The sequence below is a fragment of the Phaseolus vulgaris genome, chromosome 2, assembly GCF_051622355.1.
Source record: "Phaseolus vulgaris cultivar YP4 chromosome 2, ASM5162235v1, whole genome shotgun sequence".
NCBI classification, from domain to species: Eukaryota; Viridiplantae; Streptophyta; class Magnoliopsida; order Fabales; family Fabaceae; genus Phaseolus; species Phaseolus vulgaris.
Genome location: NC_143499.1, coordinates 6218543 through 6245698, shown reverse-complemented (window position 1 = coordinate 6245698; position 27156 = coordinate 6218543). Strand labels below are relative to the sequence as shown.

General features: G+C 36.2%; 2 protein-coding genes across 20 annotated transcripts; one reads left to right on the top strand and one right to left on the bottom strand.

Annotated features, from left to right (window-relative positions):
• Window positions 1-1042: 1042 nt before the first annotated feature.
• LOC137810491 (electron transporter, putative (Protein of unknown function, DUF547)) lies at window positions 1043-8186 on the bottom strand. 19 transcript variants are annotated; one of them, XR_016518405.1, is made up of 12 exons: window positions 7356-8128; window positions 6857-6935; window positions 6621-6741; window positions 5807-5923; window positions 4976-5323; window positions 4520-4827; window positions 3784-3883; window positions 3646-3705; window positions 3038-3124; window positions 2104-2269; window positions 1814-1945; window positions 1043-1554 (listed from the first exon to the last, which is right to left on the bottom strand). XR_016518405.1 is itself a non-coding variant. In XM_068611771.1 (11 exons), exons 2-11 carry the CDS (start codon window positions 6868-6870, stop codon window positions 1225-1227), a joined length of 1617 nt encoding a protein of 538 aa, XP_068467872.1. In that variant the 5' UTR covers window positions 6871-6935; window positions 7775-8137; the 3' UTR covers window positions 1043-1224. The 19 variants fall into 19 exon arrangements, 13 of the variants coding, with proteins under 13 accessions (XP_068467872.1, XP_068467878.1, XP_068467880.1 ...); XR_016518404.1 differs by having other exon boundaries at window positions 6621-6728; window positions 6839-6935; window positions 7356-7604; XR_016518407.1 differs by having other exon boundaries at window positions 6621-6728; window positions 7022-7378.
• A 16532-nt stretch (window positions 8187-24718) lies between these two features.
• Window positions 24719-27111, top strand: LOC137810490 (putative aquaporin TIP2-2). Its single transcript, XM_068611763.1, has 3 exons — window positions 24719-25191; window positions 26258-26505; window positions 26583-27111. The coding sequence occupies exons 1-3, from the start codon at window positions 25065-25067 to the stop codon at window positions 26955-26957; spliced, it is 750 nt and encodes a 249-aa protein (XP_068467864.1). The 5' UTR covers window positions 24719-25064; the 3' UTR covers window positions 26958-27111.
• Window positions 27112-27156: the final 45 nt, after the last annotated feature.

Here is a 27156-nt window from a genome sequence, read left to right as displayed (position 1 = left end):
TTGATGAAAATGTTAACATTTAATTTGGTTGTTTTCTAATTATTTAAAATGAATTGTAATATGAGAGGTGTGTTTTCCTCTATTTTGAAATATGAGATTTGAGAGGAAAGACAACTTATAAAAAGAGAGAAAGAATAAATATATTTTTAATATATTTTTTATTTTGAAATATAATTTTTTTAATTTATTTTATAATTTATTTTAATTTTGTATTTTTAAAAATATTTTTTATATTAAATTATTAATATAATATAAAAATTATATTCCAGCAATCAAATCATTTATCAAACTTTTATAAATTTTCATTTCATTTTTTTACTCTCAATCTTTAATAAAAAAAAAATCACTTTTTCCATTTTTTTTCTTCATTTCTTTATCACTTCCTAAATCAGTCCCTAATACAAAAAGAACCTAAAAGATGTAAGAATGCTGCTTGCTACTCTTCCCCCTTCACTTTTATCATAATATAGCTAAACTAGAACGAGGAAAAACACATTAATCTAAGGGTTTTATAGGAATTTCTCAACGAACTTTATTTTAATTGAATTGAATTTTATTATGTCATATTATTTTAAAAATGCTCTTGCATGTTTCATTCCAATAATAAAATTTATAAGCCTCACGCTTTTGTAATTTTTTGTTCGTATATAAACCTTTTTATAAAATTATAATGAATTTAATTATTATATTTTTTTTTATAAAATACAGGATCTTATACAGAACCTGTGTTTTAAATTTAAAACTCTCAATTTCAGAACTAAGATTCTTGTACTAGAGATGCTTTTAACTTAATTTTGTTTGGACAAATATCAAGATAAAGTATAATTTTCTTCTTCCTTTATTTATCAATAAATTCAAATTTTTAACACTAATTCTAAACAATTAATATGAGCAATGTCCAAACAATTTTTCAGTCCTTTAATCCAAGTATTTATTGCTCAAATTGTTAGAGAACATTTCTATACTTCTGCTTACCTATATCTACCATGAATTGATGACCGTTTATTATTCTATTCTACAAGTTCCAAGTTAGACGGCTACATTTACCAAAATATTTAGATTTAGATAGTAAGAGTTCCAAATCTAACACAAGAAAAAATTATAGTGTTAAAATGTACAAGAAATTTCTATGAACAGCTACAATTAACTTCCTCGCTCTCCTCAAAACAGTCAAACCTAATAAAAAGAAGTAAAAGATCTCTTAATTGCAGTAAAATGTCATAGTTATACCCACCATGGCTTGTCTATTAGATCCTTCGACAACATGTACCTGAACCGAGAGCTATAAGGTATCCATTCTATGATCTGAGATGACTTTTTATTGGATTTACGACCAAGGCACTTCTGTATTGAATCATGCAGTTTCTTGTCAACACTTTCCATTACCCATCCAAGGAGATCATCTAAACTGATTGATGCTTCTCTAGAAAATCTTTCCACCAATTTAGGGACAAAAACTTTGCTTGACTTCTTTACAAGTACATTTGCTTGAAGAAACTCTCTTTTTGCAAAATTCAGCTGTTCTCTTATATTTGATGCAGTGTAGACCTTTAGCTGCAGCTCAGTAACAAGAAAAGTATTGATAAACTATTTAAGAGAGCAGGAAGTGATATGGATGTAAATGTGAATATCATACCCTATATTTTTAGAATTTCTCATATTACCCTTTTTCTTCGCTTACTATACTTCATCAATGCATCAAACATTGATCAAGATACAGACTCAAGAAGAGCAAATCTTTAACTAACGACACAATTTGTCATTGAGATTAAAACTGCAATTCTTGGAAGAGAAGTAAATGAAAGAAAATTACCACAGGATCTGACAATGCCCCAGTGCAAAGGGCAAAGCAAACAAGGGGTTGGAAATCATTAATATACAATTTTGATTGCTTTTCTTCACCATTTTTCTTCCTCAGAGCTGCAGACACAAAGCTTTCAAGCCACTGTGTTTGACAAACAAAAACAATAATCAGATGAAACATGAGATGCCATCCTAACATCAAAATTTGGTATTAGAATTTTTCACTTCAAATTCTCTTTAAAAAATCAGAATAATATTAGGAAAAGAAATAAGGTTCTAATGGAGTTCTAAGCATCTCACTCAGAAAATAATTATATCAAAACTTCTTGTACAGTCATGGTCTTCCCTTTCCAGATGAGAAGCAAACCCTAGGCCCTTCTGGCTTAGGATAAGGATTAGAGGAAACAGTCCAATTCTGCTGTCGTCCATCTAGTGAGCTAATCAAATAGGACAAGATCATCCTATTCTGTTCATTAAGTTAAATTTATACAGAAAAGGAAGTAGGGTTAGGAAAAATAATGACAAAGATAAACAATCTTTTCCCCTTTCAACCTCATCTCAGAGAACCAAAATCACATTGTCCAGTCTCTTTCTCACAAAAAAAAAACAATTTATCAACAAAGACTAACTATCATGAGTGTTACTATTTTAACTATTGCTCAATTGTTCTTCCTTTTCTGTTGCTGCTCCTAGTACTTCCACAAGCACCACAACTGTCCCACATCTATTGCCACTACCATCACTATCACCCTCCTTTCGTGAGGAGAATTTTCTTATTTGTACACAATTTATATTCGTATCTACTATGACATATGACACGTATCAAACACTAGATAAGATTATCTTATCTAGATTATATCTTTGCCCACATTGATACAACTTTCTTATCCACCCTTGTCTAGTCCTGACCAGTAAACAACCCTATTAGTTTAGAAGATCATTGGTGATGGGGATTGTAAAACCATAGCAGTGCAATACCAATTTAATGATATCCTCATTCAAATTGATACATTAATGTCTTACTGCAGAAATATATGCTTGTTGCAAGCAGCAGATGCAAATCAAAGGAAGAATCTGTGATTTGTAACCCTCGGGTCAAAACAGAAAGACATATATAGAGAGAGTTACACTATTTGGACCAATCAAAATATTCCACCATTTAAATGCAACCACAAAACTGACAACTCCTTAAATATTTACAGGAGCATTTGTTACACAAGTGTCAGATGAGTACCCGTCCAATGCGGGGCGTTCGGAAGCCAAATATCGCTTGTTCTATGGCATTTGCACTTATGATATGACCACCAATATTGTAAGCTGCCTGCACTACACATTGTACTCATCATTTCATATTTTCCATGACATATCAACTAAAGTATAATTAAGAACAAGATTGTACCAGTGAGAAAATGGAAGTTCTAATCTAAAGATGTATCTCTATGATATTATGTATTAACGTAAGTTACTTCTCAATGGCATCTAAATGGCCTCGAAATAGCATAGCATCTTTAGATGATATGCCTTTTGACAACTTATGCCATTTAAATGGTAACAAGTAATCAAGAGAAGGTGAATGGGAGTTTCTTTTTCTTCCTCCTACAAAGGAAGATTTTAGTTCATGTTCCATGTAGATGTGACTTTGTTGGATTAGAAAATTTTGAAATAAACATTATTTGGATATGGTTCCTGGTCTAGGCATCGCACTTGACTGAACAAAGATTGGCTGAGGGAAAGCACTTCAGGGAAAGTATTATCCTTTTTAAGTTTTAATAAACATTCTTAAAGTGTTAATAACTTGAGCTGACTAAGTACAATATCCAATTGAATAAAGAAATAAACTACCTTGTGAAACAAGGCCAGCCTCTTCAGAGAACCCTGGGGAATTCCATATGCTAAATATGCCTGTTAACAGTAAAAGAAAGTTATACATGCTGAAAGTAGGCTAATTAAAAATCATGGTCATGTGAGAGTGAATACTACATGCATCACAAGAGCATTATGCACGTTGATCCAGAACCCAATCTGTCCATCGTGTTCCATTTGACTGATATTCACCCTTTCAAGTTGTTCAACTAGTACTCTGAGGAAGTGAGGAAGGAATGGGTTAAGTCCACAATTCAATCATAAGAATCTAGGGAGCTTTTGGATAAAAATAACAAGTACACAGAAAACTAGAAATGAAATGTCTTCCCTTAATAGACTGTCAGTTAAGTAGATTAAGAAAACTTGTTGTGTTCTCACAAACTTAAACTGTAAGGAATTACATTTATATCAGGTTTTCAAATAGTTTATTTTTGAGATATTCTTGATGTTTAGGGTTTAGGGTTTAGAATCTATTGACAGCCTTCCAGTAGTTTGATTTTTTTTGGCTGCAGTATTATAAACATAAGTCACAGAATACTTAAGCATCTGTATTGATTTGATACTACTACTTAAGATGTCTAGGAAAAAAAAACTGTAAATCAAATAACAAAAGTTGTCTAGAAAATCATTGTACAGACCACGATAAACATATAATAGTGGGTAATCGTAAATAACTCTTGCTAAAATTGCCACAGAACTATTAGTTGTTGAGTTTCTAATTTTTCAATTGAGGAAAAAATTTCAAGGTATGCCACTGCGTTAAGATTCTTTGAAATTGCATGAGAAGCACCTTCTTGGCACTCATATTATTAATATAGCATCATCTTGAAGCTATCCTATTTAAAGAACCAACCTGTAGTTGTCAATGGCGTAAGAAGCATGTGAAGAATGACGTTTCCGAGTAGCAATCCAAGATATTTCCACTACTGATTTGTGAGAACAGTCCCGATCCTCTACAACAATACCATGTCTTGGCCGTATAGCATGAGTGGATGACCTACTCTTTTCAGTATTTACAGAGGTTGCACTACGGAGCCAGCAATATACAGTTGCCATACACTTTACCATCTCCTCAGAGAGCCTGTTCGGGCACAAGTTTAGATGATCTTTTAATGTTCGCAATACTGGAGTTTTCTCCACTCTGGTAAACTTCTCATGAACCTGACACGATTAAGGTCAAAATGTTGGAACAAACATGAGAAGAAAATTTTTAGTATATTGGATTCTTCTATAGGATGCAATTACGTATAAGCTTTTTCTGTTCACAGAAAAAACAAAGAAAACGGGTAACTATAGCCATATATTATACCTTATGGGAATCAGGACAAGTCTTTCCAAAATAAACTTTGCCCTTGCCACAAGATAAAGGAGCATAACTTGACCCAAAAATTCTATTCTTCAAGTCATTGTTAGAAGCAAGAGCTTGCAAGGGTCTCAGGGGAAACATTTTTGATGAACAGAAAGCACTTGAAATTATACTTGGATGCTTCCTAGATTCGTGCTTTGTGTGAGCAGGTGAAGCCACCCCAGAATTTTGTTCAGAAGGTGGCCTGCTAACACAATGTTCAAAAATACTTCTGTACATGGAAAGCACGTGTTTCTCACGGCTTGTAACTTCTTGTTCAAGTAACTCAATTTCAGCAATTAAATCTTTTGTCTGAAAATGGGAAAAAGGAAAAAATAGTTAATTTCTATAAAACCAATGATTACTTAATACTTATGGCCATAACTTGAATGAGAAAGATCACATTGGGCATTACACATGTCAATCAAAGTTTGCAATTCAAGCATAGTGTCCCTTTATTCTTATCACAAGTTATAGTTCTTTTGCAAGTGAATCAACTCCTCTAGTCCTGATAATTTATAATCCTAAATAGCTTATTCTATGTTTTGTCGTGTTTGTTCAAACTTGAACACTTCAGTAACATAACATGTAACATAACAATACTTCTGTCGGAAGACTAACCATACAAAGAATTGCACAAGATAATAGTAAAGAACCAAATTAACCTGAAAGCAGTTGTTTGGTGGGTGTCCATGAATGGTTTATTTCTCTACCATGTCCACTAATATCTTAACAGATTAAGAAAGTGAGAATAGAACACAGAGGCCCATGCTTAAGTAGCAAATGTCAAATTACCTGAGCAGCAAAGTGCCTGTGTCCAGGTGATAAAGTACTTGAGGCACGGCCCATTGCTTTCTCAAGCAGGATACGCATAGATTTTTCCTGCTGTAGGCGTAGCTGTAGCTGCTCAACCTGCAAATCAGTACATCATATGATTTGGGCATCGACGAAATACTAAGCTATGACCATCTTACAGAAAAATAAGAACCAACACGAAATGTTTCCCATGTGTTTCCATAGAAGGGATAAAATACAGAAGATGCATTTCCCCAAAACACACTATGTTTTCTTAAGCTTTGCTTATATCCATATGAATATTTTCTACAATTCTTTTCCATTGTGATTTCTTGATCTTACGATGCTTCTAAGCTTCTCATTATTGACAACGATCTGTTCAGGAATTGTACCTCTCCTCCCGCCACAAAGTATTTTCAAACTTATTATCCACTGAAAAGAGTATGGCAAATACTAATAATATTACTTTATATCAATTAGTGCCACGTTCATATACTCAATTTCTTTCCTTCTAAAGAAGGTCTCTTCAAGGTATATACCCCAGTGTAGTTGGAACTTGGAAATCCAGATTTTCAACTTCGAAATAAAACTTCTACTGTACATTAAAGGTAAAAGAAAAAACATTAACTCAATTTTGGGGGAAAGGTGAGAAAACCAAGAAGCAGTATAGTGTCATTCTGAGTCATCTCAGCTTGTGTAAACTTGAAAGAATTGTCAACAAGAAATATCTAAGAATCTAGATATCCAGAGATAAATTCCACCAAACCAAAACAGGAGGGAAGACCCACTCTGATTATATACAAATATAACTTACATCTTTTTCCAACGATGATCTATGATTTGAAAAAGTTTTCTTGTTACGGGTGAGGTTGTCATGTAACGGACTTGGTACCCTAGAAGCCGTCACTGAAGTTGGTGAAACCTGTACATAGCAACTGAATTACTTTCAATTCAAAATTACAATACTCTATATCCGTTGTTTCCTCCAAAGGATTATAAGATGACTTAAAAAGTAAAAGATCAACTTTATACTTCAATCTCACAACTCACAAGAGATTCGTCATAGCCTTTCTCTAAAGGATGTAAAACTACACCTCTGGAAAATTTCAGGTTCCTGTCAGAAGAAGCACTGAGAAGTGCACAACAAATCACATAAATGAAGCAACTCAAAACGATAACAGCAATTTGTCAAAAAAAATAAAAATCAACACTTACCCTAAAGCCTTCTGACCATAATCCACAAAGTACCCCACCCAAACCAAGTTTTTTTAATTCGTTACTTCATCAATATATTCAGTGGGAACCTATCATTCTCTCCACTTTTTATTTTTTATAATGCTCTTGAATTCAAACCAAAAGAAATTACAATTTTCATTTAAAAGCCAAATAGTTAAACTTCTTCACACAAATGGAGATTCATTAACCAATTTTTATTTATTTCTTAAAAAAATCCTTAGCTTAAAAAAGTTATTTACTATGTTCTCCGAACGTTATTATAAGCAAAGAATACGGAGGCACAATTGAGTTTCAGTTTAAGCAAAAACAAAACCTGTTAGAGCGCCTGTGTACCCTAGAATTTGCACTCTGAGGCTCAGCATATGCACCCACTTGTGCATTACCGTCTTTGTCAAAAACAATATGAAAGTCAAACTCACCCATCATTAATTCTTAACTAATCTAGAAACCCTCTGGCCTTCTTCTTCATCTATCTATCCATCCATCAACAACACTATCAAATCCCACACACTACTATTTACTACACAACGGAACACCAGGGACCGTGTTTCAAATGCAAGGGAGAGTGTGGGCCTCCAATAATTAATTGAGCATAACTGAGACGAGGATGCTTAACATAGAAGAAGAATCAAATTGAAAAAAGAATAAAAAATAAAACAAAAATGCGAAACAGTGAAACCGTTTTTTGGGCGAAGGAGAATGTGAAGTGAAATAAATAGCAATAATAGTTACCGAAAGACTGCGATGATCTGAGAAAGTGGCTGACTGCACTGATCGGAATTGAATTGGATGGGCACTGAGTTGTTGGACGCATTCAATGTTGCGATTTAATTCGTGTACCACTCTTCCACACCCTCTCTCTCTCTCTTACACATGCATCAATGTTGAGTTGGTGATGGAAACGGAAAGTGTTACTACTATCAGCAATGCAGATTCGGTGATTCCACCCGTTGATGCTTTGAATTTGAACTGGAAGTGTTGCTCACACACATTTACCCGCCAATTTCTTTGCCCTTTTAGCTTCTCTTTTCCACTTTCCCCTTTCTCAACCTTCACACTTTTGGATTTTAGCTTTCACTTTACCTCTTTTCTTGTAATTTTTATTCATAATAAACAAATAATCTCTATTTTTTAGGAGTTCAACATTCTAGATTTGGATGCGTAAAACATTCTCATTTATGAGCTATGAATTCAATTGTTTGTAGATGTCGAATACTCGTATCGGACACTGACACTCGCATGATATGATACTCGTAGGTATCCATGAAGTGTCCGATTCAAAAAGTATTTGTTAAATTTCTGAAAATTCTAATACGATTTTAACATAATTTTAAAAAGAAAAAATACATTAATTTTCTAAAAACTCAAACTTATTATATAAATTTTTATTATGATTATAAAAATAATAAACAAATCATTTTGAACCAATCATGAAAAACATCTTTTTACTCCAAAAAAATTAATCTTGAACATACTAATGCACATAAATATTTATTGTCAATTTATATAATTCATAATTATATAATATATAGATTTGTATTCCTGTGTCCTACATTTTAGAAATTATACGTATCTTCGTGTTCGTGTTCATGTCGTATCCGTATCCGTATCAATGTCTCTGCTACATAGTTTATGAGAGAATAAAAATTCTAATTTAACGTAAAAACAATTACCTTTTTGAAACCTTTTTAAAGATGTGGAAGACCCAAAAGCAATTACATTTGATCCAAACACACTGTAAAATAATTTTAAAATAAACGTTAGCTATTTATAAAAAAAAAACTTGGTTAATAAAAATTTTAAATTAATCAATTTTATTAAAAAAATATTTCTTTTTCCAACTTGAGATATAATTGATCAATACTCAATTATAAAACCTCTAACCTAATTCTTGAGCCGGCTCAGTGTAAAATTGTGTCCATAGATTATAGCCATTTTGGTTAACAGTGGCGTAAAAAAAGTTTCTAAAATTTTGTAAGAAACTAAAATTGAGTAAAATAGAAATAATTTAAAATATATATATATATATTGTTCTCGTCGGCTCGAAGTCGGTCAGAGTATGGATGAGCTCTTCTCAGATTCCTTTCAGGTGGTCGGTCGGTGATTGAGGTGCTTAGGAATGACCTCTAGACTTCAGCAAACCGATCTCCTGGGGATGAGGAGGGTTCCACCTGCGATTGCACTCCGACGCTCAAGTCAGTGAGAGCACTAAATATAATGTGTATGGTAAAATATACAGCAAAGATGCAAGTTAGATACTCCCTGTGGGTGGTTGTCTATTTATAAGCGTACGTGGGCTTGAATTTCTGACCCTGATCTTTCCTGGCATTAATGTGTCATTTCACAGTAACTTTCTATAAAATTTGGATATAAAGTATATAAATCAGAATAGTTAAACAATGTAATCATGGATACTGAGGATAATATTTATTACGTTATCGGGGATATGCCATTTATATTCATTACGCTATCGGGAATATGATATTTATATTTATTACGCTATAGGGAATATGTGTGTGTAGGAAAAACGTTATATTTTCCTTTAGTGGAATTTGTCCCTTGTTCGCGTTGCGCAACACTGGGCCAAGGCCAAAACAGGTTGTGTTTTTGGGTCTGTTAGGTCAGTTCGTGGCCCATGCTGAGCTTTCACGTTGTACCTTCCCCAGATGGGCCCTTAGTGAGCTCGGCCAAATACCTACCCGATTCGGGACAGTACACAGCTCCTCAGCCTTGGGCCGAGCCTACGAGGCGCAAAGGCTAAAGCGCTATGGTGAGATCAGCAATTTTCCTGACTGTGTGAAGGACAGAGGTTGGTCCATATTCCACTTCGTGTGGGTCTATGGTGAGATCGGCAAACTTCCTGGTTGTGCGAAGGATAGAGGTTGATGGCATTTTCATGTGTTCTTCTTGAATCAAAGTAGAAAAACGTGATGCGGAAGCAATGGGTGAGTGAAGCAAAGCCCTCCTAGGAGTTGTGTTGGCTTTGAAGGTGCATGAGGAGTGTGATGTTTGAGTGGTTCGGCCAGCTCAAGGGAGAAAGGTGAAAGGATTGAAGTTTATAGCCTAGATTTCTAGGAGAAGTAAAGCTAGTGCACAAAATTGGCAGCATAACAATACTCAATTAAACTTGAAAATACAAGGTGTAGGCTCCTCCTTTTATAGGCTAAGGAGGACCATAATGCAACCCTAATGCTAGCCAAATGAAATGTAAATGTGAAGCACATGGGTGCACATGGCACATGGGTGCACATGGGGAGGGGTGTGTCTAGTTTTTATGCTCACCCCCTCCATGGTCTTTCTAGAATGTTCACACAAATATGCTTTTTACACTACTCTAATTACTAAGCACCCCTAATGGGCCTTTATGTAACAATTACAAAGGTCTTCTCTTCCCAAAACCGTAGCTTTGACCCATGTGTATGTGAAGCTAGACGGTCTAGAAGGAATCCTCATCATGGCCTAGACGCTCCTTATGTAGCCGCTCCTCATCATGGGCTAGACGCTCCTCTTCATGGGCTAGACGCTCCTTTTTGAGTCTAGACGCTCCTCATCATAGGCTAGACCGTCTAGTCTTGGAGGCTTGGCTTTCATCGTGTGGTGAGCTTGGGCCCTCTTCCATCAGAGGTCGGTCCACATTCCACTTTGTGTGGGTCTACAGTGAGATCGAAAAACTTCCTGGCTATGCGAAGTACGGAGGTCGGTCCACATTCCACTTCATGTGGGTCTACGGTGAGATCGGAAAACTTCCTAGCTGACCATTGGGTTGTCGGTAAAGGAAATGGTTGAGCCTTAAAGGTGAGAGATGGTTGGTGGCGTTTAACCGTCAGTTGGCCCAACTCCTGCTATCGACTCATTTTTCAAAATGAATAGCTTATTAAAAATTCAGGGTCCAAACCCTAGCAGGTCGACCACGTCGGCCCAACTCTTGATAGTCTCGGAACGGTACACAGCCCCCCAGCCTTGAGTTGAATTTAACAAGACGAAAAAGCTTGGAATGTTAATCCTGCAAACTTGGATACCGAGACGCTTGGCAGGTCGATCAACTTGGCCTAAAACCTGGTAGGTCGGCCACGTCGGCCCAATTCCTGCCATTGACCCATTTTTCAAAAAGAATAGCTTATTAAAAATCCAGGGTCCAAACCCTAGCAAGTCGGCCACGTCGGCCCACCTCCTGGCAGTCCAAGGTTCGTGGTTGAACTAGCCAAGTTGACAACTCTAGTGGTTGGTCTTGGTTGGACTACTCGTGTTCGTTATATGCGCTACCAGATTGAATTCTGGTGTCAGATTTAGGTCGAACTGCTCAAGTTCGTTATGCAGATTAGCGAACTACTCAGGTTTGTTATTCAGATTACCGAACTGCTCAGGTTCGTTATGTACGCTACCAGATTGAATTCTGGTGTCAGATTTAGACCGAACTACTCGGGTTTGTTATGCAGATTACCGAACTACTCAGGTTCGTTATGTACGCTGCCAGATAGAATTTTGTTGTTAGATTTAGGTCGAACTGCTCAGGTTCGTTATGCAGATTACCGAACTACTCAGGTTCGTTATTCAGATTACCGAACTGCTCAGGTTTGTTATGTACACTACCAGATTGAATTCTGGTGTCAGATTTAGGTCGAACTACTCAGGTTCGTTATGCAGATTACCAAACTACTCAGGTTCATTATTCAGATTTCCGAACTACTCAGGTTCGTTATGTACGCTACCAGATTGAATTCTGATGTCAGATTTAGACCGAACTACTCGGGTTCGTTATGCAAATTACCGAACTGCTCAGGTTCGTTATTCAGATTTTCGAACTGCTCAGGTTCGTTATGTACGCTACCAAATTGAATTCTGGTGTCAGATTTAGGTCGAACTACTCAGGTTTGTTATGCAGATTATCGAACTACTCAGGTTCGTTATTCAAATTTCCAAACTGCTCAGGTTCGTTATGTACGCTACCAGATTGAATTCTGGTGTCATATTTAGACCGAACTACTCGGGTTCGTTATGCAAATTACCGAACTGCTCAGGTTCGTTATTCAGATTTCCGAACTGCTCAGGTTCGTTATGTACGCTACCAGATTGAATTCTGGTGTCATATTTAGACCGAACTACTCGGGTTCGTTATGCAAATTACCGAACTGCTCAGGTTCGTTATTCAGATTTCCGAACTGCTCAGGTTCGTGATGTAGATTACCGAACTACTCAGGTTCGTTATTGTAGCGACCAGATTAAAACTCTGGTTATTTTTCGATCGGACTACTCAGGTCCTAAGTGACGACAACCAAATTTAAATGATTATAATCATAACAGATCTAAATAACAACAATTGCTATTTTTCAGGATAAAATCTCAACAAATTTAAATGATGATAATTATAATAGATCTAAATAATAATTATATTGGGACAATAATAATTTTGATCGCACAGGGCGATAATATTCTCTGGTCGCACAAGGTGATAATGAGTCGGTAGGATTCCTGTTGAACAGTATAAATAAGCAAGAATATATAATTGTAAAGTACCCTCCTTAGATTCCACGTGTTGTCAATACTCCAACGATCAAGTGGGTAAGAGCATAAAATATGTCACTGAAGTATGTATGGCATAAAATAATACTTATCTTATTTTTGGGATTCATGTTCTATTTATAAAGATTTGTCTGATCTTCTTCCAATTCGTCTTTTTTTTTTCTTACAAGAATAATCTCTCAATAGATTTAAATGTTGAAATAAGATTTGCATAAACAATATCAAAATCATATGTATATCTTAAGTGATTGGTGGTAGTAGGGACAGTTTTACCTACCCCAAGGTGGGCGCCAAATGTTCTCGTCGGCTCGAAGTCGGTCGGAGTATAGATGAGCTCTTCTCAGATTCCTTTCAGGTGGTCGGTCAGTCAGTGAATGGGAATGACCTCTAGACTTCAGCAAACCGATCTCCTGGGGATGAGGAGGGCTCCACCTACGATTGCACTCCGACGCTCAAGTCAGTGAGAGCACTAAATATAATGTGTATGGTAAAATATACTGCAAAGATGCAAGTTAGATACTCCCTGTAGGTGGTTGTCTATTTATAAGCGTACGTGGGCTTGAATTTCTGACCCTGATCTTTCCTGGCATTAATGTGTCATTTCACAGTAACTTTCTATAAAATTTGGATATAAAGTATATAAATCGGAATAGTTAAACAATGTAATCATGGATACTGAGGATAATATTTATTACGTTATCGGGGATATGCCATTTATATTCATTACGCTATCGGGAATATGATATTTATATTTATTACGCTATAGGGAATATGTGTGTGTAGGAAAAACGTTATACTTTCCTTCAGTGGAATTTGTCCCTTGTTGGCGTTGCGCAACAATGGGCCAAGGCCAAAACAGGTTGTGTTTTTGGGTCTGTTAGGTCAGTTCGTGGCTTATGCTAAGCTCTCACATTGTACCTTCCCCAGATGGGCCCTTAGTGAGCTCGACCAAATACCTACCCGATTTGAGACAGTACATATATAAACAGAGGAAAGTCACTATATTATTTGAATGAGTGAAAAGGTGAGTCAAGAAAAGAAAATTATCTAATTAATTATTTTTTCTATTTCTTTCTGTTCAAATTTTGTTTTTAATGTGTTCTAATATATACATTGGTCCAAAAACAAGTCTTGACATTTAACATCTTGGAACAGTTGAACATCACAACATCTTAACTAATTGTTTTTTTTTTTTAAAAGACGAAATTTTTATTGAGTAAGACTTTAAAATTTAATGAGGAATTACAAAAGAATTATCCTATGAGACTCAATTAGCTATCTAACACCATTTACACTTTTATTTCCCCATCTAGCACCTTTTTATTTTTATTTCCCTATTTAGCATCATTTTGTTTTTATTTCCCTATCTAGCACTACAGCAACATTGCAACAGGTCTTTCATGTTACGAAAGACTATTTGATGGAACTCAGAAATGAAGAGTATTGGCCTGCATACACTGGTCAAATACTATGTCCAAGTCCCGACATGAAAAGAACCTCAAAGGAAAGGCCTAAGTCAAGTCAAATAAGGACTGATATGCACATAAGAGAACAACATGATCGAACAAAAAAATGTTCTTATTGTCAAACACCAGAATACACAAAAAAACACTTGTCCCAACATTACTGGATTGTGCACCTCTCGTCATTAATTATGTTTCATTTTGCACAAACTATTTAATGTAACATTGAAGAAAATATTAAATAAATGGTCATCTTTAATTTATTTTTCTTTTCATAATCAACATATACGTATTTAGTATCGCTTTATATATCTTATCTTTATCTTGTTTGATTTTTTTTTATATCTTTTATCTTTTTCTTATTTTGTTTTGCCTTTATTTTATATCTTTTATGTTTTTAGTTATTATTTTTTTATGTCATTCTTTATTTATTTTTTATTTTTGTTTTTATTTTATTGTTGTTGTTTTTTATTTTCTATACTTATTTATTTTTGCATTTTTTTCTTCTCATAAGCATTAAGTGTAGCATTTGCATTAGTTTTTTTTTTAGGATTTTGCATTTAGGGTAGCACTTCAATATTATTTGTGTGTCCATTATTAATTAATACTAATTGACTTTGGCTTTTTTTATAATTATGTCCTGTATTTTTTACTTGAAATTAACATGATTACATCATCAATAATAATAAAAATAAATACTAATTTATGTTTATAGATTCAACTTTATGTTGTTGTAGGGTTTAATTTTTTATTTTCTTCATTTAAAAAAAATTAAACTAAACATTTTTAATTTATTACTTTTTTATTTTTATTTTGTAAAACTCATTTCTTTATTCATTAATTATATTTATAATTATTTTAAACATTAAAAATATTTATTTTTTAATGCATTCAAAATTAAAATTATCAAAAAAAATAATTGATTATTTTTTATTTATTTTTGAAATGGTGCTAGATAGGGAAATAAAAAATAAAAGGGTGTTAAATAGGGAAATAAAAACAAAAGGGTGCTAAATAGAAAAATAAAAATAAAATAATACTAAATGAGAAAATAAAAGTGTAAATGATGCTCAATAGGAAATTGAACCCATCTTATAAAACTCCTTATTAAATAATTGTTTTATCATCTCAATTTTTTACTTTATTGATAGTGCTTTTGCAATCACAATATCACATATTTCATAATACCTAGTTTTTAATCAGCATTTTATCTGAACAATCGTGGTTAACATAACCCTAAATAAATAGTACATATTTATAATAGTCATTATATTATTTAATAATTTATCTAAAAAATCCATCATTAGAATAAATGTTCATTTCACATATTTTCATCTTAAGAAATATTTGTATTAATATAAAATTATTTAATATTTCGTTCTCCATACGTGTGCTTTTAGAAACACAAAAAGTAAATTAATTTTTAATTTTGACAAAACTTGATCAAGGATTGTATGATTATAACTTAACAATTTGAATGACAATATTTATTTTGTATAAACTTGTAATAGCTATTAATAAACTTCCACTTATTTTAGAAAAAAACATTTCAACTTGAATTTGCTAAGTCATGTTCACACAACAATTAATCAAAATAATTTCTTCTTGCAAGTCATAACAATTATACTATAGATTTTGTAACAGTATTTGGTATTGATTGATGTTATTTTGTACCGATGATTGTACCTATAAGAGAAACTATTGTATTGAATTCAATTAATAAGTATAATATACACACTCCGGAATGTTCTGATTTAGGGAATTAATGCAAAAAGAAAAGACACATAATAACTGTTCCAATGAGGTGACCAACCACCACTTAGCCGTTACCATACTAATCATGACATTAAAAAATTCCAGATCCTAGAATAAAAAGTAATCTAAAATTCAAGTGTTGAATGAGATATTAAAAAATATAATTTATTTTATATTGTTACCCTTTGGATCGGATTTGATGTATATCAAAACTGGATTCAATAAATGTAACTCAACATAACTTTGGAGATCCCAAAATAATATAAAAAATTTATACACATATGTGAAATTATAGAACCATATACTATTAAAAAAATTATTAAATAAAAACTAATTTTAATAACAATAAATATTGATTAAATTAGATATTGTTTTATAGAAAAAATTATTAGTATCTAAACTAATTTTTAAATGAGTATCTAATTACACTATTAGAAAATCATTGAATAAAAACTAGTTTTAGAAATAAAAAATAATTAATTGTTATAGTGACTAAATTAGATATTATTTTAGAGATTAAAAAATTATTAATTACATTGCAGGTGGTTTTGCAGGTGGAGGATGTTCTAATTCGGCAAGGAAAAAACATTTAAGGGCGATCCAATCCGTCTATTCGGCCTCCACACACCGCCGACCACACATACCACCAATTACATTTACTGATGACGATTTCACAGCGATCGACCCCATGGTCATAACCGTGGAAATAGACAAGTTTGCAATCGTTAAGGTCCTTGTAGACCAAGGTAGCTCGGTCAACATCCTTTACTGGGATACATTCAAGAAGATGCAGATTTCGGAGACAGAGATACATCCTTACAATGAACAGATAGTTGGATTTTCAGGAGAAAGGGTAGATACAAGAGGATTCATTGACTTATTTACCACATTCGGCGATGATTACCTCAGCAAAACTATTAACATACGATACCTCCTAGTCAACGCCAATACATCGTATAATATCTTGCTCGGTCGTCCATCCATTAATAGGTTGAAAGCCATTGTTTTGACCCCTCACTTAGCCATGAAATTCCCTTCGGTCAACGGGGATATAGCCACCATGCATGTAGATAAAAAAAATAGCACGAGAATGCTATGTAGCTAGCCTAAAGGTAGAGCCAACCCGAAGGCTTTATACCACGTCGGCCGACTGAACCCTAGAGCGGAGAGGTCGATCGCCAGAAAGACGTTCTAGAGGAAGAGGATTTAGAAGGCATTTAGTCGCTTTAGTCGACCTAGACCCCCGGCTGGATGATCCCCGAATGGAAGCAAGGGAAGATCTTCAACCCATATTCCTCCGCGACAAAGACCGCAAAACGCACATGGGAACATCTCTCAAGCAGAACAACCGTGAAGCAATCGGTAAGACGTTAACGAAGAATGCTGACCTTTTTGCTTGGACCGCTGCAGATATGCTAGGGGTAAAGTCAAACGTTATCACCCATCGATTATCCATCTATAAAGAAGCCAGACCGATCGCCCAAAAGAAAAGAAAGCTAGGTGAAGAATGACGCAAAGCCGCACGGGAGGAAACAGACAAGTTAGTACAAGCTGGTTTTATTCAGAAAGCCCACTACACAACATGGTTGGTCAACGTTGTGATGGTCAAAAAGGCGAATGGTAAATGGAGAATGTGTGTAGATTACACAGACCTTAATAAGGCGTGCCCGAAGGATTCGTACCCTCTGCCTACAATCGACCGACTGGTTGACGGTGCGGTCGGCCATCAAATTTTAAGCTTCCTTGACGCTTACTCAGGATATAACCAAATACAGATGTACCATCGTGATCGAGAGAAAACTGCGTTCAGAACGGCCTCAAGAATGCCGGAGCCACATATCAGCGACTTATGGACCACGTTTTTCACGAAATGATCGGTCGGAACATAGAGGTATATGTCGACGACATTGTCGTCAAGTCAGATTCGTGCGAACAACACATTTCCGATTTGAAAGAAGTTTTTCAGGCCTTGCGTCAGTACCGTATGCGCTTGAATCCAGAAAAATGTGCGTTCGACGTAGAAGGCGGGAAGTTCCTAGGCTTTATGCTCACCCATCGAGACATAGAAGCTAATCCAGAAAAATGCAAAGCAATCACAGAAATGAGAAGTCCCAGCGGACTTAAAGAGATCCAGCGGCTAGTGGGTCGTCTTACGTCACTGTCTCGGTTCGTACCCAAGCTTGCCGAACGAACAAGACCTATTATAAAACTTTTGAAGAAAATGACTAAGTTTGAGTGGACAGATGAGTGCGAACAGAATTTCCTCCAGCTCAAAACATTCTTGGCATCCCCACCGGTCATCCAGAAACCGAACACACGTGAGCCCATTATAGTCTACCTTGTTGTCTCCAACGAAGCAATAAGTTCTGTTTTGGTGCAGGAAATTGAAGCAGAAGAACGACCGGTATACTTCGTTAGCCGAGTCCTACACGGTGCGGAGATTCGGTACCAGATGGTAGAAAAAGTCGCACTGGCTTTGGTCGTTACCGCACGACGGATGCGGATGTATTTCCATAATCACCGAGTCATAGTTAAGACTAACTATCCCATTATGAAAATCCTCACAAAACCTGACCTAGCCGGACGGATGATAGGTTGGGCAATCGAACTGTCAGAATTCCATATCGAATACCAACCTAGGGGGGCCATTAAGTCCCAAGCCCTTGCTGACTTCACAGTGGAGCTCACTCCTTACCCGACCGAAGAGAAGACACCCCGATGGACACTATACGTGGATGGATCTTCAAACAGTTGTTCGTGCGGAGCGGGAGTTGTACTCGAAGGACCAAGAGAAATCGTTATCGAGCAAGCCATGAAATTTGAATTTAAAACTTCAAATAATCAGGCTGAGTATGAAGCAATAATCGCAGGTTTACACCTGGCAATCGAGTTAGAGATAACAAATATAACTTGTAAAAGCGACTCCCGCCTAGTCATCGGACAGCTCACAGAGGAGTATGAGGTAAGAGAAACATTGTTTCAACAATATTTCCATTTTGTGAAAAATCTTTTAAGCAGGTTCAAAGAAATCTCGTTCCAACACGTACGGAGAGAAAATAACACTCGGGTGGACGCTCTGTCAAGATTGGCCACTATCAAACAGAAAGGAGTCCATCGGTCGGTCATACACGTGACCCTTATTAAACCAAGTGTTGGGGCCGAAGAATGCATGGCGACCGATACTCAACCTAACTGGATGACTCCCATTAAGCAATACCTTATCGAAGGAATATGTGATCCACACTTGGAGAAATCGATGAAATAGCAGGCCGCTCGATACATACTCATTGACCAAGACCTCTATCGGAGAGGATACTCCCGTCCTCTCCTAAAGTGTCTCAGTCCGGAGCAAGTCACTTATGTGATGATCGAACTACACGAAGGGGTATGCGGAACCCATTCAGGAGCACGAACTATGTCTGCCAAAATATTGCGGGCCGGATACTACTAGCCGACCGTGCAAGGAGATTGCACCGAATATGTCCAAAAATGTGTAAAGTGTCAAGAGTTCGGCACCCTGTCGCACCAAAAACCAGAACATCTACACTACATCCTATCTCCCTGGCCCTTTGTGAAATGGGGGATGGATATTATTGGACCCTTCGCACCTGGAAAAGGGCAATGAAAGTTCCTGTTGGTCGGCGTCGATTACTTTACCAAGTGGATAGAGGCCGAACCATTGACGGCCATCACCGCCCGTAACGTCCAGAACTTTGTTTGGAAAAATATTATTTACAGGTTCGGCCTAACTCAGGTTATTATCACCGATAACGGTCGACAATTCACCGACCGAGGGCTAGCTGAATTCTACGAAAAACTCCACATTAAACATATCACTAGCTCGGTCGAGCACCCACAAACCAATGGTCAAGCCGAAGCCGCCAACAAAGTCATCCTCAACGAGTTGAAGAAAAGACTTGGTCCAACCAAAGGAAATTGGACTGAAGAAATGTTAGAAGTTCTCTGGGCCTACCGTTGTACCCCTCAGTCGACAACTCAGGAAACACCTTACAGTCTGACGTACGGCACCGAGGCCATGATACCAGTCGAAATTGGCGAACCTTCATTACGCCGACAAACGTTAGACTTAGACTTGAACAGAGAAAGCCTACTGGTCGGCCTCGACCTCATCAATGAATTAAGGGATAAATGCAGGATAAGGGAAGAAGCGTGCAAGATAAGGGCGGCAAGAAGATATAACTTGAAAGTGAAGCCACGAAGTTATCAAAAAGGAGATTTAGTTTGGCGCATGCGAAGTGACACTCGGAAGGACGACGAAAAGTTTTCAAGCAACTGGGAAGGACCATTCCGTATTGCCGATACAGCAGCAAGAGGAGCATATTACTTAGAATATTTATCAGGAAAATCCATACCGAGAACGTGGAATGTCACGCATCTCATGTTCTATTACAGTTGATAAATAAATTTAGTTTCGGTGCACTCTTTCCTCGCTCGGTCTTTTATCCCTAAGGAGGGTTTTCGATCGGGAAGGTTTTAACGAGGCACTTTAAAAATTTCGTCTTCATGAAGTCTTTACCCATTTTTGATCAGGAATTAATATCAATTATTAATTAACCGTTCGTTCGGTCAGAATTATAACTTCAATGTTATCCGAATCATAACTTAAACGTTATTTCCCAAATTTTTGGTCAGGAATTAATATCAATTATTAATTAAACCATTCGTTCGGCCAGAATTATAACTTCAATGTTATCTGAATCATAACTTAAACGTTATTTCCCAAATTTTTGGTCAAGAATTAATATCAATTATTAATTAAACCGTTCGTTCAGCCAGAATTATAACTTCAATGTTATCCGAATCATAACTTAAACGTTATTTCTCAAGTTTTTGGTCAGGAATTAATTATTAATTAACCGTTCGTTCAACCATAATTATAACTTCAATGTATCCGAATCATAACTTAAACGTTATTTCCCAAATTTTTGGTCAGGAATTAATATCAATTATTAATAAACCATTCGTTCGATCTGAAACCATAACTCAAATGTTCTTTACCTATTGTTGTTCAGAAATTAATAATTCATTATTAATTAAACCATTCGTTCGGTCGATTAACCGTTCATTCAGTCGAGTAGTCGAGTAACCATTCATTCGGTTAGAGTTATCACGTATTGATCAGGCAATCACATATCGACAAGAATACTTAACAACAAAGCATCATATGGATAATAAAAGAGGAAAAGACAATTGTTCAAAGCAGTTAAAATATAAAATATAAAACAATAAATTGTTTTCGGCCCACACCACGGGTCCAGGTAAAGAGTATTTCAGACGATGTCAATAGTCTCATCCGGTTGCATGGTGGTCTCGTCCAGTTGAGGTGTCTCCACTACCTCATTCTCTTGGTCAACATCCTCGGCATCCTCACCCCCAAGCGGCATTATTTGGCCATTGATCACATCCATGCCGGAATCATACCTTGGGTCATCAGCCGGTATGCCGTGATAGAAAGCCACCTGACGAACGCCTTGGTTGAACGATTCCTCGTTAATGCTAAGCATAAAGCCCTGGAGTTGTTCAACTTGGGCTCTAAGAGATTCCTTGTCAACAGCCAATTCTTCTTTCTCCTTGACAGCATCAGCTCGCTCGGCCATCACTTGACTTAACGTAACCTTCAAGGCCTTTTGTTCTTCCTGGGCCTAACGTGCCTCATCCCGAGCCTCAGCAACGGCCTTCAAAGCCTCTTTTAGAGAGACGACCGATTCACTCAGCTGGGTCTTCAATTTAGGAATTGACACTGTCTTTGCCCTTTTCAACTCATCGCCAATGGCCTTGCTAACCACCGTCGCCCGGCACTGCAACTCGACCATCTCTTCGATTAAGTCCAACGTGGGAATAGCGGCCAGAACACCCTCGTCATTCGGGCGCAAATCAAACTGCATAGTTGGGGCCACCCTTACGAATGACCCCAACATGCTAACAGGACTACCGGACGGTGATCAGACTTCGGAACGGGGCGCCTTAGTCGATCGCCCCCTTTTTTTACCTTGAACTGGGGCGGTAGTGGGCTCGGCCAACACGACCTCCCGCTCGGTCACCGAGGGCGCGATCCCATCAAGGGCAAATATATTACTTTTCTTAGCTTGTCTCTTCAAGGTGTTCATATATTTCCTCAAGCTAGGATCCATCGTCAAGACAATATCTAAAAAACACATGCACAAGTTAGAAACATCGAATTATTAATGAAACGACCGAGAGAAAAAGGTACTCACCATTCAGGTCCGCCCATTGCTTGGACGACCCATAAAGGGCTACCAATTCCCGAGTAGGAAGTTTACACGGTAGCTGGTTTACAATCATCAAAATTTCTTTATCGAAGGGAGATAAAGATTCCTAAAACCGATGGTCAAGGGAAGTGGGCTTCTCAGTCCAGTGGAACGGGAATTTTGTGGTCCCATCGGCGTTATAAAACAAATCTCGGCCGTCCGGTTCAACAAACACTTTGAAGTAATAATCTTTAAAATTCTTATAGGATGTGGTAAATGCGGCAAAACGCACATTCCCCGGACGACTGGACAAGGATAACCAACCGACAGGAGTACTCAGGTGAGTATTATAGTAATATAAAAAAGACTCAGGGGTAGGCGTAAGGCCAAAAATTTGACAAATAATTCGAAAGGCTTGTAAGATTGCCCACAAATTTGGATGTAGTTGGGTCGGTGCAACATTGAGTATCTGAAGGACGCTCATGGTGAAATCATCAAAAGGAAAAGATATATACAAATGAGAAAAGAAAGTGCTATAAACAAAAAAGAAATCATGGGGAGCATTCTCCCGACCGTGGCACACACGGTCGGTCAATCCGCATATATCTACGGTCAGCGCCTCGGTCGGGCAGTCTGGCGCTAAAAAATTCTTATGACTTGAAAGAAATTCATCCAAATCATCAGAAGACTTAATTTTACTGGGAATTCGAAGGACGGACGGATCGACCCAATCATAGTTTGGGCCGTCCGACGACTGACTCGCACTACCAGATGCAGTGTGAGTCAAAGACGAATCCATATTATTAGAAGACTCTATAGAGGAAGGCATCACTAACCTCAAACTGTAGACTCGATGACGATTTTAACACGGGCAATAGACTCGGCACTCGGTACTCGGAGCAAGCAGCGCAAGATTCAGAGGGTAGAGGAGATTGGAAAACCTTCAAACTCATAAATGGGATGCTATTTATAGGCTGGGAAGTGAGAGTAGAGAGCCCTTGCGAACGTCCAACACCGTTAGATCAAACCCAATCCAACGGTTAAAGCACATTCGGCATACGAAACGGCGCGAGATCCTCACCGTTGAACCCATCAAGATGGGACAGCACCCCCCAAACGGCGGCTCTGCCATGCATTTAATGATGTCAGCTATCAAGCACTACCTCGGAAATCCCACACGTCTCATACGACTCTTCGGCTATCCACATCCTCGAGCCTGGGGGGCAAGTGTACCGGTCGGCACTGAACGACCGAAAGGTTTGCGTTAAATGAATTAATTAAATAAAAAACATGGTTACACGTGGAACAAGCAGTTACTTCTGCTGAATAAGTCAAACACGTTCTCTAGAACACTCCCTGGATTTCAGAAGGACATCAAGCACGACCCAGAGACCACGAAGCATGTCTCCAACCATCAGTTGTTTGGCCCACACGGCCAAAGTCCAGGTCAACCTACTAAAGGGGCAGCAGAAAGAGAAAAAAGGTACGTTTTTCATAAGATCAGAGAACTCTCACTTGAGCATCACCGCTGACTTGAGCGTCGGAGTGCAATCGCAGGTACCCCCACCGGCCGACCGAGGCACGCGAAGAGAAAAGGAGATTCGAAGAACAGGACAATCAAGAGTGAAGCAAGTACCGTGTATCGACATGGATCAACATTGCTCAGCCCCCAATATCCATACAGGTACAATTTCTATTATTGATGATTAATTTCTAAATTAGTATCTAATTAGCTACCAATGTTTTAACTACCAATTATTTAGATTCTAAATAATTTAGAAACTATTTATCAATAATAGAAACTAATTTAGAAACCTATAATTTTTGTAGTCTCTAAAATAATATCTAATTTAGTCACTATAGCAACTAATTATTTTTTTGTCTCGGTTTCTATTCAATTATTCAATGATTTTGTTGTAGGTAACAATTTTAGTTTCTATTCAGCTACTTTTATTTATTGTGAATATATCTATTTTTGTTTCCATCATTTTTTGAAAAGTTGATAAATTTTTAGGTAACAATTTTAGAATCTAAAGTAGTTGGTAGCTAAAATCGTTGATAGTTAATTAAATATTAATTTTAAAATTTATTAATAATAAAACTATTTTAAATATTAATAATTTTTCTAATATCTAATTACCTAATTTAATCTATTTTAACTTCTAAAATTAATTTTTATTTAATAATTTTTTAGTGTATAACATAAAAACAAATAATATGCTAGAAGAGTCCTTCTAATATTGCATCCTTATAATCACTACATTTGAAAATTTGTTTACTTTAAAGTTTTATATCTCTATCAAAATTTTACCCGATCTAAATAAAATTATTGTCGAGAAAGATAGATGTAGTTGATACAAAGCAAAACAATATCAAATTGGCAACTGAATAAATGTTGTTTTCATGATTTATTCATAGGAAAAAGAAACATTGGCATTATTAACAAGTAGTCAATGAATAAAACGTAGCATATATGTCAATGTAGGAGAAGTTTTTATGAGCCACAAATATTATATATGAGTCGGCTGAGACTGTGGAAAATAGAATACTCTCTAACCATGTTCTTCGCACCATTGTTATCATTAGCATTTAATTTTAGCCACCTTTAGTTGATTTGGCTACAAAGAAAACGACGTCTAACATATGATATTTTTTTAATGCAAGTGGAGTTTACTGTAATAATATTCCCTTAGGATGCTTATCCATCCAATTTTCTTTTAAAGCTCCTCGTTTATTGTTGAATGTCATTGATTAGTATTGAGTTAATGACTAAAAAAAAGATGAACAGAAATCATAGGAGTTTTAAAATGGAGAAAAGAGAGTATGGGATTAGTTAGGTTGTCGATTATGAATTAATGAAGAGTTATCCAACCACTGAGGTGGACCATGGTCGGTGGCATGACAACCAACAATGGCTGTCCCTTCGTAATCATGTGTATTATAATTATGTGAATTCTTGTTATATAAACCTAAGCAGAAAAGATTTATGAGGCAAGGTAGCATAGTTAATACAAACATAGGTGTTTGGTTTTGAAGTTAAGTGACGTGCCAAAAATGGTGAAGATAACTCTTGGTACCTTTGATGACTCTTTTAGCGTTGCCTCTCTCAAGGCCTATTTCTCAGAGCTTCATGCCACTCTCATTTTCGTCTTCGCTGGCGTTGGATCAGCCATTGCTTACAGTAAGTGCTCAATCGTCACTGATTACAGTGTCTTTGTTTTTCTGTTAAAAAACCTACCCAGCTAACATTCAAACAACAACAACAATTTCATACTTCTCATAAAACGGTCTCTTCGACACACCTTGATGAATGAAAATTAAAAAAAAAAACATTTGTGTATGTATGTACAAATCTCTTCATATAAGGCTTTAAAAGAGAATAACTTTTTTTTTCTTAGATATAAACTTTAGACTATAGAAATACTATATAATATGAAAATTATCAAAATACTATATAAAAAAGATTGAGTATATAGAATTAGTTTGAGTTGATTTTTCACTTTCAAAACCCGAAATTCATTGGAAGTAATTATAATTGACATTAAATTTCAATAAATTTATAAACTGAAATCTCAAATTAAACTAATTATACATACAAAATACCAATTTGAATCTACTTTAAGTATTTCAATGGTTTGGTTATTATAAGAATGAAAAATGTATTTAACCCTTAAAAGATTAATTTATATATATATATATATATATATATATATATATAAATTAACTTATAAAAAAAATTCTTTTATCATAAATGTTTATTAAAATCTTGTTCCATTCATGGAAATTGTAATATGATTGTGAAAAAATCCACATGTACAGTAACCTTGTTAGAGATCTTGTACCATTCAGTAGAAATTAAATCGTTTATAAATAATAGATTTTTTTTAACTCTTAAGCAAGATTTTAAGATTAAGTTAAGCTCAATAAAGTCTAGACTGTGAAATATGAACAAGGACAAAACTTAGTTTTATTTAATTGGAGAGTACGTAATACATGTGATATAGTGCAAGTGACAAAATATTATATTATTTATATTAATTTGAATTAAAGTACCTCTTAATCTTAATAATATGAAGATGGCTAATTACGTATTAAGTTATATTTAATTAAAGCATTGAAATAAATGGAATGAAATTAAATAATAGTAATATGAGTACTATAAAAGAATGTTTGTGAAAGTATGCATGCATTAAAAAAGGGAACAGAGAAGGAATAATGAAGTGGTTGGTTGTTTTTGTTTTACGTAGACGAGCTCACAAAAGATGCTGCATTGGATCCAACGGGGCTGGTGGCAGTGGCAGTGGCCCATGCATTCGCACTGTTTGTAGGTGTGTCTGTTGCAGCCAACATCTCAGGTGGTCATTTGAACCCAGCAGTCACGTTTGGATTGGCTGTGGGAGGCAACATCACCCTCCTAACTGGTTTCTTGTACTGGATTGCCCAATTGTTGGGTTCTATCCTTGCATGTCTCCTCCTCAACTTGGTTACAGCAAAGGTAATTTTTCAAAAACTATGGTTTTGTTGTGGACAATAACCGAACAACTTATGATACTGTTTTGGTTACTGTCACAGAGCATTCCAACGCATGGACCAGCTTATGGTGTAAACGCTTTCCAAGGTGTTGTGTGTGAGATTATTATCACTTTTGGGTTGGTTTACACAGTGTATGCAACTGCTGCAGACCCTAAGAAGGGGTCATTGGGTACCATTGCACCCATTGCTATTGGGTTCATTGTGGGTGCTAACATCCTAGCTGCTGGTCCATTCAGTGGTGGTTCGATGAACCCAGCTCGCTCTTTCGGCCCAGCTGTGGTTAGTGGAAACTTTGCTGATAACTGGATCTACTGGGTTGGTCCATTGATTGGAGGAGGTTTGGCTGGGTTAATCTATGGAGATGTCTTCATTGGTTCCTATGCCGCTGTCCCAGCCTCTGAAACCTATCCTTAAAAACATCACTTATTGTTCTTCTTTGTTCCTTCAAGCTTCCTCTTTGTTCAACGTTTGCTGTCTTCAGCATCTTGTCTTGGCTTTTGCTATTTAAACTGTACCACTGCTTGTAATAATTTTGTAAATTTTAAATTCAAAGCATGCCTTGTTGGAAGTCTAGTGGTTTTTTGACCCAGTCAAACTAACCAGTGCCTTTATT